The 18,398-nt window shown below is 47.7% G+C and overlaps 1 protein-coding gene across 4 annotated transcripts in view; it reads right to left on the bottom strand.

The window, feature by feature from the left end:
- The window catches only part of ubr3 (ubiquitin protein ligase E3 component n-recognin 3), a 333,307-nt gene that overhangs the window by 227,021 nt on the left and 87,888 nt on the right, over nt 1-18,398 (bottom strand). For all 4 annotated transcript variants that reach the window (XM_080199025.1, XM_080199026.1, XM_080199027.1 and 1 more), the window contains exons 14-17: nt 8,925-9,053; nt 8,740-8,792; nt 8,146-8,279; nt 802-887 (exon numbers count right to left, since the gene is read on the bottom strand). In XM_080199025.1, coding sequence (XP_080055151.1) covers nt 802-887; nt 8,146-8,279; nt 8,740-8,792; nt 8,925-9,053 — 402 coding nt within the window. The remainder of the gene's footprint in view (nt 1-801; nt 888-8,145; nt 8,280-8,739; nt 8,793-8,924; nt 9,054-18,398) is intronic.

The following is an 18,398-nucleotide window of genomic DNA, read 5'->3' as shown; positions in this document are numbered from 1 at the left end:
TCTAGTTACACGAATGAGAATAGTTTTTGATGGAAGTGCACTTTGTCAAAAACAGCACAATTAACTTAAAAAACTTTGAGCTAATCGGCAGTCCTTCTCAAAGAATATGCAACACCTTTCAGAGCTTTAATGGCTTTGTTAGCTGTAACATCATGAACACATACTCAATGCAAGATTCAATTAGAAAGACAAACATGTGAATGTTTAGTTACACAAGATGCTAGTTCTGAAATTCTGTTTCCCTCCACAGATGTTGATTGATCTGCTAAGTATTTTCAGCATTTTCTGTTTTTATTTTAAACTTCCAGAATCTGCAGTATTTTGCTTTTACACAAATGTTTAGGGCAGATAAAAGTAATGATGATGGCAGCATGCAATGGACAGCATTAAAGCTTTGTGTTACATTGGAATTTAACCCACTCTCAGTTTAAGGTCATCCAAACGCATAAGCATTTTCACCAGGAAAACTGTTTCCTCAATTGGGCAAAGTCAGCAATAGACAATTCCAGAATTACTGTGCATTTTAAATGATCAACCTAGCTAATAGAGGAGCAGACTGATGTGAACATCTTGTAAATTTTAAAAATTAAATCTGGAGCATTTCAAGAAAACTAGACACTATAGCATATAAAACTAAAATACTAGTAACCAATGTCTACAATGGAACCAATTTTTATACTTCCTGACAAATTAATACATTAAAAAGTATCCAGTATGAATTTTGCAGAAACAGTATTAAACGTTTAGCTGCCTAAAGTAAAACCACATTGTACCAAACTTTGAACTCCTTCAAAAGGATATCAAGTCTAATAACGTGCTGTGTGTTCTGTCACTCATGCAGAGCTGAGCTACCATTTCTGCCCTTAGGATCTCATCATCTGTCATCCCTGAAATAAAATTGAATACATTTTTACAGTACAAATAAAGTCAGCAGATTGACACAAATTCAAATTGTCATTTTTGACACAAAATTTATTACACAGTATTATACAGACTATAGTTCAGAAAATTAAATAGCCTGATTCAAGAAAAATATAGATTATGAAAATTGTTACAATCATAGAGATTTGGCATTTGCTGAAAATAATACTTCCTAACCTTGAGAAGATTTTAAAAGCTGACTACAAGATTCAAGTATCAGATTTTTTAATATTTCATCAAACTGTACAGATGATCTTAGGATTATACTCTTTCCCAACTGCTTATTAAATGATTGCTTAGATACTTCATTTTTTAGTTCATCACCAGGTATGTTCTATATACCTTCATTTGGGAAAATGGAATAAGGTCGAGGTCATGCTGTTTATTTTGATAAAATTTTGGTGTCACCTGAACACAAGTAATTTTTAAAAGAGCAACAACATGTTTCAAGATCACGGTGTGAACTGCTTCCACAAGGAACTGCTAAGTAGAATAATGCCTGTTACCCAAGTTCCAGCTTAACAGGAACGCTTTATTCCCCAGAGTCTGTTGCATTTAAGGAGCTCCTAATGATCCTGGACCCAAAAAGAAAATAATAGTACCACAGATTGATACTTCATCAGTGGCCTAGTGGCATATTGAACTGTCCGTTTGGAAGAACAGACTCAATTCCTTGAACTTCAGTTTTGTAGCCAATACAAATGCAGGTAACTAAGGACTGACACTCTTATTGTTGAATTTCAAAGCCAGCACTTTTCCCCCCTCCCCAGAAAGCAACCCCTTCACAGATCTCCTGAGGCTAAGCATCAAAAACATCCTGTGGCACAATTAGCATAAGTTATTTTTATAGAAGTCTACATTAAAGTTCGGCCAATCAGTCTCTTCCACAGTACACTGCAGTCAGCAACGTCCAAGAGGCAATCAGTGCAAGTGGCCTCACAGCACAACCCAAGGACTATTGAGATGACTAACTTTTGCTTAAGGAACATCATGACTTTGCACAACTAATCACACATGACATTTCTTCTGACTTTATTGCAACACACTTTCTGGGATTTTGCTTTTTTTTATTCTTTCAAAAACCCAGCAGCAAATAAGCGCTTTACAATGATATTTCCAAACCATAAAGTTCTCCCAGAGATCATCTACTTTGTTCCTCTTCCTTACAATACCTAAGGGACAAGATCTGGACGAGCAACTAACGAACAATTGAGGGACACATTGCAGTTGACATTAAACCCACAGCCCCCACCAAACCCCTGCAAATAACAGGTAGAAGAGGATCAGAGTTGTCATGTTCACACCTGTCAAACTTTTAAGGATGCAGATTGCAAGGCTTGCTCATGTTCTGTATCAGACAAGTGGAACACTTCCATCATAATAAAATAAATTTAAGTTACCAGGGCTCAAGCATATCCAGCAGCTAAATGGAGACAGGAACAACCAGCTTCGAAAGGTAATTGCTTTTTAGAGTCTTCCTTGTGGGTCAAAAGAAATGAACTCTCTCTTTCTCTCTGGCCTCTCAAGTAAAATTTAAGCTTCCCTTTTGCCAATTCTGGCCTCCCTCTCTGCCAACACTGTCAATTGTACTTTTGTTATCATATTCTTAAGATTGCCTGAGAATGAATGGGACTCTGCAGCCTTTTTTTCCTTGAAGGAAACCAGTCCAATATATCTCCACAACTAAAGTTCCTCATTCCTGCAATGAATCTCATGTATCTTTTCTGAATCCTCTCTAATGCCTTCAATTCTCTGCCCGTTGAAGTGGTGGAGGCTGCCTCGCTAAATATTTTTAAGAAGCGGGTTGATGGGTTCTTGATAAGAGAGGGGATTAAGGGTTATGGGGAGAGGGCGGGAAAGTGGAACTGAGCCACGACAGATCAGCCATGATCTTATTGAATGGCGGGGCAGGCTCGAAGGGCTAGATGGCCTACTCCTGCTCCTATTTCTTATGTTCTTATGTTCAAGTCCTTCTTAAATTGCAGCACCCAGAACTGGGCCCAATATTCTAGCTGAGGCTGAACCAGTGAACCTGCTCCTATCATAAAGCCCAGAATACTGTATGCTTTATTATTTGCTGTTTCAACCTGTCCTGCCATCCTCAATGACTTATTCACAAGTCCCTCTGCTCCTGAAACCCTTTTAGAATTGGACACTTTATTTCATATTGCCCATGTTCTTCCTACCAAAATGAATCACTTCACGTTTCTCTGCATTGAACTTCATTTGCTAACTGTCCACCCATTCCACAAACTTGTCTACTGTTCACCCATTTCGCAAACTTCTCTATGTCCTTTTAAAGTCTTATACCATCCTCCTCACAGTTCACAATGCATCCAAGTTTTGCAGCATCTGGAAACATTGAAAATCTGCCCTGTCCACCAAGGTCTAGGTCATTAATATATATTGGCATATATTATATATATTGTGTACACGAGATGGGTTTCTAAAGCAGTAATGTTTATGAGTTGTGTTTCTGGGGCAGTACACTGAAGAACCAGGGGTTGAGTATTTTAGATTTAGTGTTAGATCTGTAATCAGAAAGGGTTAATGAACAACCTTGCTGTAAAGGAATCTTTGAGTATTAGTGATCAAGGTGGGATAGAATATCACATTAATTTGAATATGATATAGTTTGTTTTGAAACTAGGGTCTTAAATCTAAATAAGGGAAACTATGACGATATGAGAAGCAAGTTGGCTGTGGTCAATTGGGAAAATGCATTAAAAAAAACAGAAGGCAGGCAATGGCTAGTACCTAAAGAACTACAACAGATATACATTTCCTCAAAGGTACAAACACCCAATGGGAAAGGTGAATCAACCATGGCTAACAAAATAAGTCAAAATTGACATTTAATCAAGGGAAGTGGTTTCTAAGTATTCCATAAAAAAGTGGAAAGCCCGAGAATTAGAAGCAATTTAGGACCCAGCAAAGGATAACCAAGAAACCAATAAAGAAAAGGGAAAAAGAGAATATGACTACAAGTTAATGACGAACATAAAGGCGGACTGCAAAAGTTTCTTTCAGTATGCAAACAGGAAAAGGTTAGCTAGGATAAACGTGGGCCCATTATAGCTGTAGAGAGGGCAACATATCGTGGCGAACAGGGAAATGAAGGAAGAACTAACAATTACTTTTGTGTCTGCCTTCATGGAAGAAGGTACAAAAATCTATCAGAAAAACTAAACAACCAAGGGACTTGTGAAGCTGAGGAATTGAAAGATATGATTAGTAAACAGGAAGGACTTGAAATGTTAACTGAAGGCTGATCAGATCCCCTGGATCAGATGGTGGAGGTGCCTTTAGAAATAGTGGATGCATTGGTGGTAATCTTTAAAAAATCTACAGATTCTGGAAAGGTTCCTGCAACCTGCAAAGTAGCAAATGTAACCTCACTATTTAACAAGGGAGAGAGAGGGATCATAGAGAACTACAGGTTTGCTAGTTTAATGTCAATAGTGGGGAAAATGTTAGAATATTTTAAAGGATGTGATAACTGGATACTTAGAAAGGAATGGTAAGATTGGGCAGAGTCAATGTGGATTTATGAAAGGAAAATCATGTTTGACAAATATGTTGGGAATTTTTTGAGAATGTTACTTTTAGCATAAAGAGGAGCCAGTGGATATGACATATTTCAATGTACAAAGGTTTTCCATAATGTCCCACACAGGTAATTAGTAAATATAATTAGAGCGCATGGGATTGAGGTAATATACTAGTATGTATGAGAACTGGCTGACAGAAAACAGAGTAGGAATAAACAGGACACTGACAGGATGACACCTGGACAAGATGCATCAAAGGGTACTGAGGAAAACGAGAGTGGAAACTGTAGCGGCACTGTCCATAATTTTTAGACTTAGGTGTAGGTCAAAAGGATTGGAGAATTGCAAAAGTAAGACCCCTGTACGAAAATGATATAAAGATAAGCCCAGAAACCATAGACTGGTCAGCTTATCTTTAGTGATGGAAAAAGGTCAAGAAATAATAATTTGGGAAAAAAATCATAGTCGTGTGCACAAATGCAAGTTAATTAAGGAAAGGCAGCATGGATTTAAGGCAAAACTACACTTAACAAATTGCTGGAGTGTTCTGAAATAATAGGAGTTTAATGACAGCAATGCTGTTAATTTGGGATACATTTACTTCCAAAAAGCATTTTTGCCACACAACCTGTGAGCAAAGTTACAGCTCATGGAATAAAAGGGGCAAAAGCAACATGGATATGGAATGGCTGAGCAACAGGAAACAAAGGAAAGTGGTGAATGGATGTTCATGCTAGAGGAAGATTTGTAGCGGAGTTCCCCAGTGGTCATTGCTGGGACCCTTGCATTTCCTAATAGAAACATATGAATAGAAAATTAGCTCTTTAAGTTTGCTTCGCCATTCTATTAGATCATGACTGATCATCTATCTCAATGTCATTTTTCCGCACTATCTTCCTATCTCTTGATGTCATTAGCCTCCAGAAGTCTGTTGATTCCTATCTTGAATAAGCTCAGTGATTGAATATCCACAGCTTTTTAGGGGAGATTTCCAAAGGTTCACTATCCTCTGAGTGAAGAAATTCCTCTCCATTTCACTTAAGTGACCTGCCTCTTATTCTGAGATTGTGTCCCCTGGTTCCAGACTCACCAGCCAGGGGAAACATCCTATCAGTCTCAATGAGATCTTTTGCAACTCTAGAGAATATAGGCCTAGTTTCCTCAATCTGTCCTCATAGAACAATTCCACCATCCCAGGCATTAATCTGGTGAATCTCCATTGCACTCTCTTGATGACAAGTCTATCCTTACTTAGGTAAGGTGACCAAAGCTGTACACAATACTCCAGGTGCAATCTCATCAAGGCTTGAAACAACTACAGCAAGACATCTTTACTTCTAAACTCAAATCCCCTTGTGAAGACCAACATATCACTTGTCTTCTTTCTGCTTGCTGCATCTGCATGCTAGTTTTTAATGACTCAGAACAATGACACCCAGGTCCCTTTGGACACCAACACTTCCCATCTCTCAGCATTTAAGCAATATTCTGTCTTTCTATTTTTTCTATCAAAAAGGATAACTTCAGACTTACTCACATTATATTCCATCTTGCTTTGTTCTTGACCATTAACTTAAACTGTCCAAGTTAATTTGGAGCCTCTTTGCATCCTCCCCACAGCTTAGTTTTGTGTCACGAACAAATTGGAAAATATTATATCTGGGTTTCCGTATCCAAATCATTGATATAGATTGTGAACAGATGCGGCACTAGCTCGTATCTTTCTGGTACCCCACTAGTAACACTGCCACCTTGAGAATGATGTATTTATTCTTACTCACTGTTTTCTATCCATTAACCAATTCTCACTCGATATTCTAGGAATTATTGAATTTTGAAAAATAACCACCGATGCATCCATTGGTGGTTATCTCTATAATCACCTCCTTCACCACTCTGGGATGTAGCTTATCTGGTCCAGGGCATTGATCGACCTTTAATCCAGTTAACTTTTCAAATTCTACCTCTTTACTAATAACTTATTTCAGTGCCTCAGCTTCACAAGTTCTTTGATTGCCTAGTATTTCTGGTTAGTTTTCTGTATCTTCTTGTCAACTTTTAAGTACGCATAAGCTATCGAATATCACCATCTTTTCAATTTTAGACCACCTATTGTCTGAACTATCTCCTCTTTTACCACGTCCTGGGTAGCAGCTTCTTTCTTGATAAAGATAGTATTCATTTTATATCTCAGATCTGCCCTCTGCTTCCACTTGTAAATTCCCTTTTTGCTCCCTACTACTTTTTTTAATTATTTTACTATTTACATGCTTACAGATTTTCATTTCGTATTAGCTGCTCATCTCTTTTCATACTCTAAGAACATAAGAACTAGGAGCAGGAGTAGGCCATCTAGCCCTTCGAGCCTGCCCCGCCATTCAATAAGATCATGGCTGATCTGTCTTGGCTCAGTTCCACATTCCCGCCCTCTCCCCATAACCCTTAATCCCCTCTCTTATCAAAAACCCATCAACCCGCGTCTTAAAAATATATAGCGAGGTAGCCTCCACCACTTCAACGGGCAGAGAATTCCAGAGATTCACCACCCTTTGAGTGAAGAAATTCTTCCTCAACTCCGTTCTAAACCGCCCCCCCTTTATCTTGAGGCTGTGCCCCCTAGTCCTACTGTCCTTTCTGAGCGGGAAGAGTCTCTCCACCTCTATCCTATCCATCCCATTCATCATCTTATACGTCTCAATGAGATCTCCCCTCATTCTTCTAAACTCTAACGAGTACAAGCCTAGTTTATTCAGCCACTCCTCATAGCTCAACCCCCTCAACTCCGGCATCAGCCTAGTAAACCTCATCTGCACTCCCTCCAAGGCCAAAATATCCTTGCGTAAGTACGGTGCCCAAAACTGCACACAGTACTCCAGCTGCGGCCTCACCAATGCCCTATACAGCCGCAGCAAGACCTCCCTACTTTTATATTCAATCCCCCTCACTATGAAGGCCAGCATCCCATTCGCCTTCCTGACCACCTGCTGCACCTGCAAGCTGGGTTTTTGCGACTCATGTACAAGGACCCCGAGGTCCCTCTGTACCGTCGCCTGCTGCAGTTTTTTGCCACGTAAGTAATAACCCTTCCTACCATTATTCCTACCAAAGTGGACCACCTCGCACTTTGCCAACATTAAATTCCATTTGCCATTTCCTGGCCCATTCGCCCAGCCTATCTCTGGTCCTCTTGTTTGCTTCTTCACCTTCTCTGAACCTTCTATATTCAGCTTAGTTTTCAATTGTATTTTTGACCTAAATCAGTCATAAGAACACTTTCTCTTTATCTTAAATTCTATCTCCTATGTCATCCAGGGAACTCTGGATTTGTTTGCCCACAATTTGCTTGCCAATGAATGTACCTTGACCATGCCTAAATTATGTCTTCTTTGAAGGTAGCCCATTGATCATTTACTGGTTTTGCCTGCCAACTTCTGACTCCATTTATCATTCAAGATCCAATCTTACCCCCAGCTGAAATGTGCAAGACCAGTGGGGTATGTATCATTGATCAATAAAATGCTGAAAACTAATTTTCTTTTTACTTTCTATAATTTTATTTTTAAAGAGGAACCTGGAGAAAGCAACAATGGACCATAATGAAGGGAAATGGAATTGCAACCCCCAACCATAAAATTTGTTCTATAAAAGGATAGAAATTTCTATACCACCTTACCTAAATGAATGCGAAGACTCAGTAAAATAACCAAGAAAGTTAAGGCTCCCTCAAGCATAGACCTTTCATGTTCTGTATCAAGCGCTGCATTTTGATGCTGTGATGCCATTGTCAGTAAATCCACCACTTTAAATCTAGACAAATGCATAAAATTTCACATAAAGATAAAACTGTCATTAGCAAAAATGTATTCATTTATATTTGTAAAAACAGCTTAGCCTCAAGAATTTTTTATAATGTTTTATGTATATTACAATTGTAATGACATAAACGCTGCGCTAAGCATTTGCTATGTTCTTCAAGTATTTAAAAGAATCAAAGCCTTTCCTTCCCTATATGACATTTTTTTAACTCCACTGAAGTCAGTTATGGCTTCCATCATTGCCCTGGTTAAGACGAAGCAGGCTTGGGCAATTGCAATTATTTATGCTTCACCAAAAGTGTCCTTTGTTGATTTCACTGGGATATTTCTCAACATCTACGTTTCCACAGATAATACCCAAGTAAGTAACTGCAATCTAGACATCCTGATGTTTCTGGGGATCACGAATTCTATGAATTAAAAAATCCTGGCACATCATTTTTAGTGCTCACCTTTCAAAAACAGATGAAACAAAATAATCTGGGTCCAGTCTAGAAGCACAAATCTAGGAGAAATAAAAATATATTCCAAAATTTTCATCTTCTGTAATTATAACCTCAAGGAATTTAAACCAATAGGTAAGCTTTACATCATACTTGAATCACAACAAACCTCAAGATATCAAACATTAGCATACCTGCAGAAGGAAGATATCAGGATCAATCATAGAGTTGCAAAAGTGGGACTGCACATAGGTCATAGCTTGCCCTTTAATCTGCAGACCATTTCTAACCCACATGTTGCTGTGTATCTCTGATAGACTGGCCTAAAAAAAAATTAATAGCCATTCAGTTCTTAATTCACAGGTTCACTAATCCATCAAAGAGATAAAAATGCTGATTAACTTGTGCACAAGAGTAATAGCCAATGCCTTAGTACTAGTCTGTCTGCATATCTAGAAGCTTTATTTCTAAATTCAATTGTAAATTTGTCACAATAGCTTAAATATATGTGCGTATACACAAATTTTAAAAATGTTTTGATTTTCATAATTTGGATAAAGATGATACTCTAAATTATGTGTCAAAGTATTTAATTTGGAACCCAAATTCTTATCTACAGCTGGGCACATCCTTTTAAGTATATGTTAGGTGGGTAATGGGATAAGATGGTATGAATCCAGACTTCACCAGGATTTTTCCTGGTTCAGAGGATGCCAGTTATTTTCAATGATGGGCAACAACATTCAGCACATACCCAAAGCACATCAGTGGAGTTCATCTGGAGGAATTAATAGGCTACTCCAAGATTAAAACATTTTCTAAATAACTTTCATCACATCGCTCAAATTTGAAAAATATCTATAAGCCATCTGTCCCAGTTACAATTCTTTCTCCATAAACTGGATTAATTTTCCTTCATCTGAATAATTTAATACTTTATTGCAACATTAAAAGATCTCCTCTGGGATTGCTTTTACAACGGGTTTGTCCAACCTCTTTATGTAGGACAGTCACATTCCAAATTTTCCTCATACTTAGTTGGCCAATGATCAAATATTCAAAAAATAAACTTTGACACAACGTTAAACATGAATGTCAGACAAAAAGCTAACGTATAAAAAGAAACAACTTGCTGAGAAAAATAAAAATCACAATAATGAATTAACAACTAACAAAATGAGTAATAAAGCCAACAATTAGAGTGCGAAAGGATGACAGTGTGTGATTCCAACTCACGCCCAGGCTCAGAGCACTCAATCACTGGAAACGGGCAAGAGCGTCTAATGGTGTGTGTGGTGTGAAGCTGAATGAGATCCTGGAGACTGGGATTGAGCCAGACACACACCAAACCCTCCTCTCTCTCTCACACCCCCACCCACCCGCACCTCCTCACTCTCTCACATGAACACAGCAACACACACCCATACCCAAACTTCCCTCTCTCTCCCACACACACACACACACACACACACACACACACACACACACACACACACACACACACACACACACACACACACACACACACACACACACATCCTCCCCCATACACACACATTCACCCCCACACATATACACCCCTACACACACACACTCACCACCCCACACACACCCCTACGTGCATGTACACTCACATCCGCCCCTACAAAGACCAAAGACACTGGCGAATGTTCACCCCTGCACGCGCATGCACACACACACACAGAGGCACTTGCACGACTATACACACAGACACTCATACCTTCATGCGCGCGCACACACTCACCCCTCTCGGGCGCGGGCACACACACACCCCCCCACCCCTCTCGGGCACGCACGCACACCCACCCCAACCCCTCTCGGGCACGCACGCACACCCCCACCCCTCTCGGGCACGCACGCACACCCCCACCCCTCTCGGGCACGCACGCACACCCCCACCCCTCTCGGGCACGCACGCACACCCCCACCCCTCTCGGGCACGCACGCACACCCCCACCCCTCTCGGGCACGCACGCACACCCCCACCCCTCTCGGGCACGCACGCACACCCCCACCCCTCTCGGGCACGCACGCACACCCCCACCCCTCTCGGGCACGCACGCACACCCCCACCCCTCTCGGGCACGCACGCACACCCCCACCCCTCTCGGGCACGCACGCACACCCCCACCCCTCTCGGGCACGCACGCACACCCCCACCCCTCTCGGGCACGCACGCACACCCCCACCCCTCTCGGGCACGCACGCACACCCCCACCCCTCTCGGGCACGCACGCACACCCCCACCCCTCTCGGGCACGCACGCACACCCCCACCCCTCTCGGGCACGCACGCACACCCCCACCCCTCTCGGGCACGCACGCACACCCCCACCCCTCTCGGGCACGCACGCACACCCCCACCCCTCTCGGGCACGCACGCACACCCCCACCCCTCTCGGGCACGCACGCACACCCCCACCCCTCTCGGGCACGCACGCACACCCCCACCCCTCTCGGGCACGCACGCACACCCCCACCCCTCTCGGGCACGCACGCACACCCCCACCCCTCTCGGGCACGCACGCACACCCCCACCCCTCTCGGGCACGCACGCACACCCCCACCCCTCTCGGGCACGCACGCACACCCCCACCCCTCTCGGGCACGCACGCACACCCCCACCCCTCTCGGGCACGCACGCACACCCCCACCCCTCTCGGGCACGCACGCACACCCCCACCCCTCTCGGGCACGCACGCACACCCCCACCCCTCTCGGGCACGCACGCACACCCCCACCCCTCTCGGGCACGCACGCACACCCCCACCCCTCTCGGGCACGCACGCACACCCCCACCCCTCTCGGGCACGCACGCACACCCCCACCCCTCTCGGGCACGCACGCACACCCCCACCCCTCACGGGCACGCACGCACACCCCCACCCCTCTCGGGCACGCACGCACACCCCCACCCCTCTCGGGCACGCACGCACACCCCCACCCCTCTCGGGCACGCAAGCACACCCCCACCCCTCTCGGGCACGCACGCACACCCCCACCCCTCTCGGGCACGCACGCTCACCGACCCCAACCACTCTCGGGCACGCACGCACACCGCCACCCCTCTCGGGCACGCACGCACACCGCCAGCCCTCTCGGGCACGCACGCACACCCGTCTCAGACACACACACACACACCCGTCTCAGACACACACACACACACACCCGTCTCAGACACACACACACACACACCCGTCTCAGACACACACACACACACACCCGTCTCAGACACACACACACATACCCCTCTCAGACACACACACAGACACACCCCTCTCAGACACACACACAGACACACCCGTCTCAGACACACACACAGACACACACACCCGTCTCAGACACACACACACACACCCGCCTCAGACACACACACACACACCCCTCTCAGACACACACACACACCCGTCTCTGACACACACACACCCCTCTCTGACACACACACACACACACAAACCTCTCTGACACATACACACACCCCTCTCTGACACACACACACCCCTCTCAGACACACACACACCCACACACCCCTCTCAGACACACACACACACACACACCCGTCTCAGACACACACACACATACCCCTCTCAGACACACACACAGACACACCCCTCTCAGACACACACACAGACACACACACCCGTCTCAGACACACACACACACACCCCTCTCAGACACACACACACACACCCCTCTCAGACACACACACACACACCCCTCTCAGACACACACACACACACCCCTCTCAGACACACACACACACCCCTCTCAGACACAAACACACACACCCCTCTCAGACACACACACCCCTCTCAGACACACACACACACACACCCCTCTCAGACACACACACACCCCTCTCAGACACACACACACACCCCTCTCAGACACACACACACCCCTCTCAGACACACACACACCCCTCTCAGACACACACACACCCCTCTCAGACACACACACACACACCCCTCTCAGACACACACACATACCCCTCTCAGACACACACACATACCCCTCTCAGACACACACACATACCCCTCTCAGACACACACACACACACACCCCTCTCAGACACACACACACCCCTCTCAGACACACACACACACACACACACACCCCTCTCAGACACACACACACCCCTCTCAGACACACACACATACCCCTCTCAGACACACACACACACACCCCTCTCAGACACACACACACACACCCCTCTCAGACACACACACACACACCCCTCTCAGACACACACACACACACCCCTCTCAGACACACACACACACACCCCTCTCAGACACACACACACACACCCCTCTCAGACACACACACACACACACACACACCCCTCTCAGACACACACACACACACACCCACCCCTCTCAGACACACACACACACACACCCCTCTCAGACACACACACACACACACCCCTCTCAGACACACACACACACACACCCCTCTCAGACACACACACACACACACCCCTCTCAGACACACACACACACACACCCCTCTCAGACACACACACACACACACCCCTCTCAGACACACACACACACCCCTCTCAGACACACACACACACCCCTCTCAGACACACACACACACCCCTCTCAGACACACACACACACCCCTCTCAGACACACACACACACACACCCCTCTCAGACACACACACACCCCTCTCAGACACACACACACCCCTCTCAGACACACACACACACCCCTCTCAGACACACACACACACACACACCCCTCTCAGACACACACACACCCCTCTCAGACACACACACCCCTCTCAGACACACACACACACACACACACCCCTCTCAGACACACACACACACACACACACCCCTCTCAGACACACACACACACACACCCCTCTCAGACACACACACACACACATCCCTCTCAGACACACACACACACCCCTCTCAGACACACACACCCCTCTCAGACACACACACACACACCCCTCTCAGACACACACACACACACCCCTCTCAGACACACACACACACCCCTCTCAGACACACACACCCCTCTCAGACACACACACCCCTCTCAGACACACACACACACACACCCCTCTCAGACACACACACATACACACACCCCTCTCAGACACACACACACACACACACACACCCCTCTCAGACACAGACACACACACCCCCCTCTCAGACACACACACACAAACACCCCTCTCAGACACACACCCACACACACCCCCCTCTCAGACACACACACACACAACCCTCTCAGACACACACACACACAACCCTCTCAGACACACACACACACACCCCCCTCTCAGACACACACACCCCCCTCTCAGACACACACACCCCCCTCTCAGACACACACACACCCCTCTCAGACACACACACACCCCTCTCAGACACACACACACCCCCCTCTCAGACACACACACACACACACACACACACCCCTCTCAGACACACACACACACACACACACACACCCCTCTCAGACACACACACACACACACCCCCCTCTCAGACACACACACCCCCCTCTCAGACACACACACTCCCCTCTCAGACACACACACACACCCCCCTCAGACACACACACACACCCCTCTCAGACACACACACACACCCCCCTCAGACACACACACACACCCCTCTCAGACACACACACACACACCCCTCTCAGACACACACACCACCCTCTCAGACACACACACACCCCCCTCAGACACACACACACCCCCCCTCAGACACACACACACACCCCCCTCAGACACACACACACACCCCCCTCAGACACACACACACCCCCCTCAGACACACACACACACCCCCCTCAGACACACACACACACCCCCCTCAGACACACACACACACCCCCCTCAGACACACACACACACCCCCCTCAGACACACACACACCCCCCCCTCAGACACACACACACCTCCCTCAGACACACACACAAACCCCTCTCAGACACACACACACACACACACCCCTCTCAGACACACACACACACGCGCGCACACACACCCCTCTCAGAAACACACACACCTGTCAGAAACACACGCCTCTCTCAGACACACACACACACCCCCCTCAGAAACACACACGCATGCACACACCCCTCTCAGAAACACACACACACCTGTCAGAAACACACACACACACCCCTCAGACACACACGCACACACCCCTCAGACACACACGCACCCCTCACAGACACACACACACACACACCCCTCTCAGACACACACACACACACACACACCTCTCAGACACACACACACCCCTCTCAGACACACACACACACACACCCCTCTCAGACACACACACACACACACACACCTCTCAGACACACACACACCCCTCTCAGACACACACACACACACACACCCCTCTCAGACACACACACACACACCCCTCTCAGACACACACACACACACACCCCTCTCAGACACACACACACACACACACCCCTCTCAGACACACACACACACACACCCCTCTCAGACACACACACACACCCCTCTCAAACACACACACACACCCCTCTCAGACACACACACACACACACGCCCCTCTCAAACACACACACGCCCCTCTCAGGCACAAACACACACACGCCCCTCTCAGGCACAAACACACACACGCACCCCTCTCAGACACACACACACGCACCCCTCTCAGACACACACACGCACCCCTCTCAGACACACACACGCACCCCTCTCAGACACACACACGCACCCCTCTCAGACACACACACACACCCCTCTCAGACACACACACACACACACACCTCTCAGACACACACAAACACACCTCTCAGACACACACACACACACACACCCCCCTCTCAGACACACACACACACACCCCTCTCAGACACACACACACACCCCTCTCAAACACACACACGCCCCTCTCAAACACATACACGCCCCTCTCAGGCACAAACACACACACGCCCCTCTCAGACACACACACACCCCTCTCAGACACACACACGCACCCCTCTCAGACACACACACGCACCCCTCTCAGACACACACACACACACCCCTCTCAGACACACACACGCACCCCTCTCAGACACACACACACCCCTCTCAGACACACACACACGCCCCTCTCAAACACATACACGCCCCTCTCAGGCACAAACACACACACGCCCCTCTCAGACACACACACACCCCTCTCAGACACACACACACACCCCTCTCAGACACACACACGCACCCCTCTCAGACACACACACGCACCACTCTCAAACACACACACACACACCACTCTCAAACACACACACACACACCCCTCTCAGACACACACACACACACCCCTCTCAGACACACACACACACACCCCTCTCAGACACACACACACACCCCTCTCAGACACACACACACACCCCTCTCAGACACACACACACACCCCTCTCAGACACACACACACACCCCTCTCAGACACACACACACACCCCTCTCAGACACACACACACACACCCCTCTCAGACACACACACAAACCCCTCTCAGACACACACACAAACCCCTCTCAGACACACACACACCCCTCTCAGACACACACACACCCCTCTCAGACACACACACACACACACCCCTCTCAGACACACACACACACACACCCCTCTCAGACACACACACACACCCCTCTCAGACACACACACACACCCCTCTCAGACACACACACACACACCCCTCTCAGACACACACACAAACCCCTCTCAGACACACACACAAACCCCTCTCAGACACACACACACACCACTCTCAAACACACACACACACCCCTCTCAGACACACACACACACACACCCCTCTCAGACACACACACACCCCTCTCAGACACACACACCCCTCTCAGACACACACACACCCCTCTCAGACACACACACACCCCTCTCAGACACACACACACCCCTCTCAGACACACACACACACACACACACACACCCCTCTCAGACACACACACACACACACCCCTCTCAGACACACACACACACACCCCTCTCAGACACACACACACACCCCTCTCAGACACACACACCCCTCTCAGACACACACACACACCCCTCTCAGACACACACACACACACACCCCTCTCAGACACACACACAAACCCCTCTCAGACACACACCCACCCCTCTCAGACACACACCCACCCCTCTCAGACACACACACACACACATACACCCCTCTCAGACACACACACACACATACACCCCTCTCAGACACACACACACACACACATACACCCCTCTCAGACACACACACACACACACACCCCTCTCAGACACACACACACACCCCTCTCAGACACACACACACACCCCTCTCAGACACACACACACACACACACATACACCCCTCTCAGACACACACACACATACACACCCCTCTCAGACACACACACACATACACACCCCTCTCAGACACACACACACACACCCCTCTCAGACACACACCCACCCCTCTCAGACACACACCCACCCCTCTCAGACACACACACACACACATACACCCCTCTCAGACACACACACACACATACACCCCTCTCAGACACACACACACACACACACACATACACCCCTCTCAGACACACACACACACATACACCCCTCTCAGACACACACACACACATACACCCCTCTCAGACACACACACACACCCCTCTCAGACACACACACACCTCCCTCAGACACACACACACACCCCTCTCAGACACACACACACACACACACCCCTCTCAGACACACACACACACGCGCGCACACACACCCCTCTCAGAAACACACACACCTGTCAGAAACACACGCCTCTCTCAGACACACACACACACCCCCCTCAGAAACACACACGCATGCACACACCCCTCTCAGAAACACACACACACCTGTCAGAAACACACACACACCCCTCAGACACACACGCACACACCCCTCAGACACACACGCACCCCTCACAGACACACACACACACACACCCCTCTCAGACACACACACACACACACACACCTCTCAGACACACACACACCCCTCTCAGACACACACACACACACACACCCCTCTCAGACACACACACACACACCCCTCTCAGACACACACACACGCACACCCCTCTCAGACACACACACACACACACACCCCTCTCAGACACACACACACACACACCCCTCTCAGACACACACACACACCCCTCTCAAACACACACACACACCCCTCTCAGACACACACACATACACACGCCCCTCTCAAACACACACACGCCCCTCTCAGGCACAAACACACACACGCCCCTCTCAGGCACAAACACACACACGCCCCTCTCAGACACACACACACGCACCCCTCTCAGACACACACACGCACCCCTCTCAGACACACACACGCACCCCTCTCAGACACACACACGCACCCCTCTCAGACACACACACGCACCCCTCTCAGACACACACACGCACCCCTCTCAGACACACACACACACACACACACCCCTCTCAGACACACACACACACACACCTCTCAGACACACACAAACACACCTCTCAGACACACACACACACACACACACACACCCCCCTCTCAGACACACACACACACACCCCTCTCAGACACACACACACACCCCT

Source organism: Carcharhinus amblyrhynchos, chromosome 11 (genome assembly GCF_965287045.1).
Source record: "Carcharhinus amblyrhynchos chromosome 11, sCarAmb.v2.hapA, whole genome shotgun sequence".
NCBI lineage: Eukaryota > Metazoa > Chordata > Chondrichthyes > Carcharhiniformes > Carcharhinidae > Carcharhinus > Carcharhinus amblyrhynchos.
The sequence above is the reverse complement of the archived record's forward strand: the minus strand, read 5'-3'. Positions and strand labels throughout refer to the sequence as shown.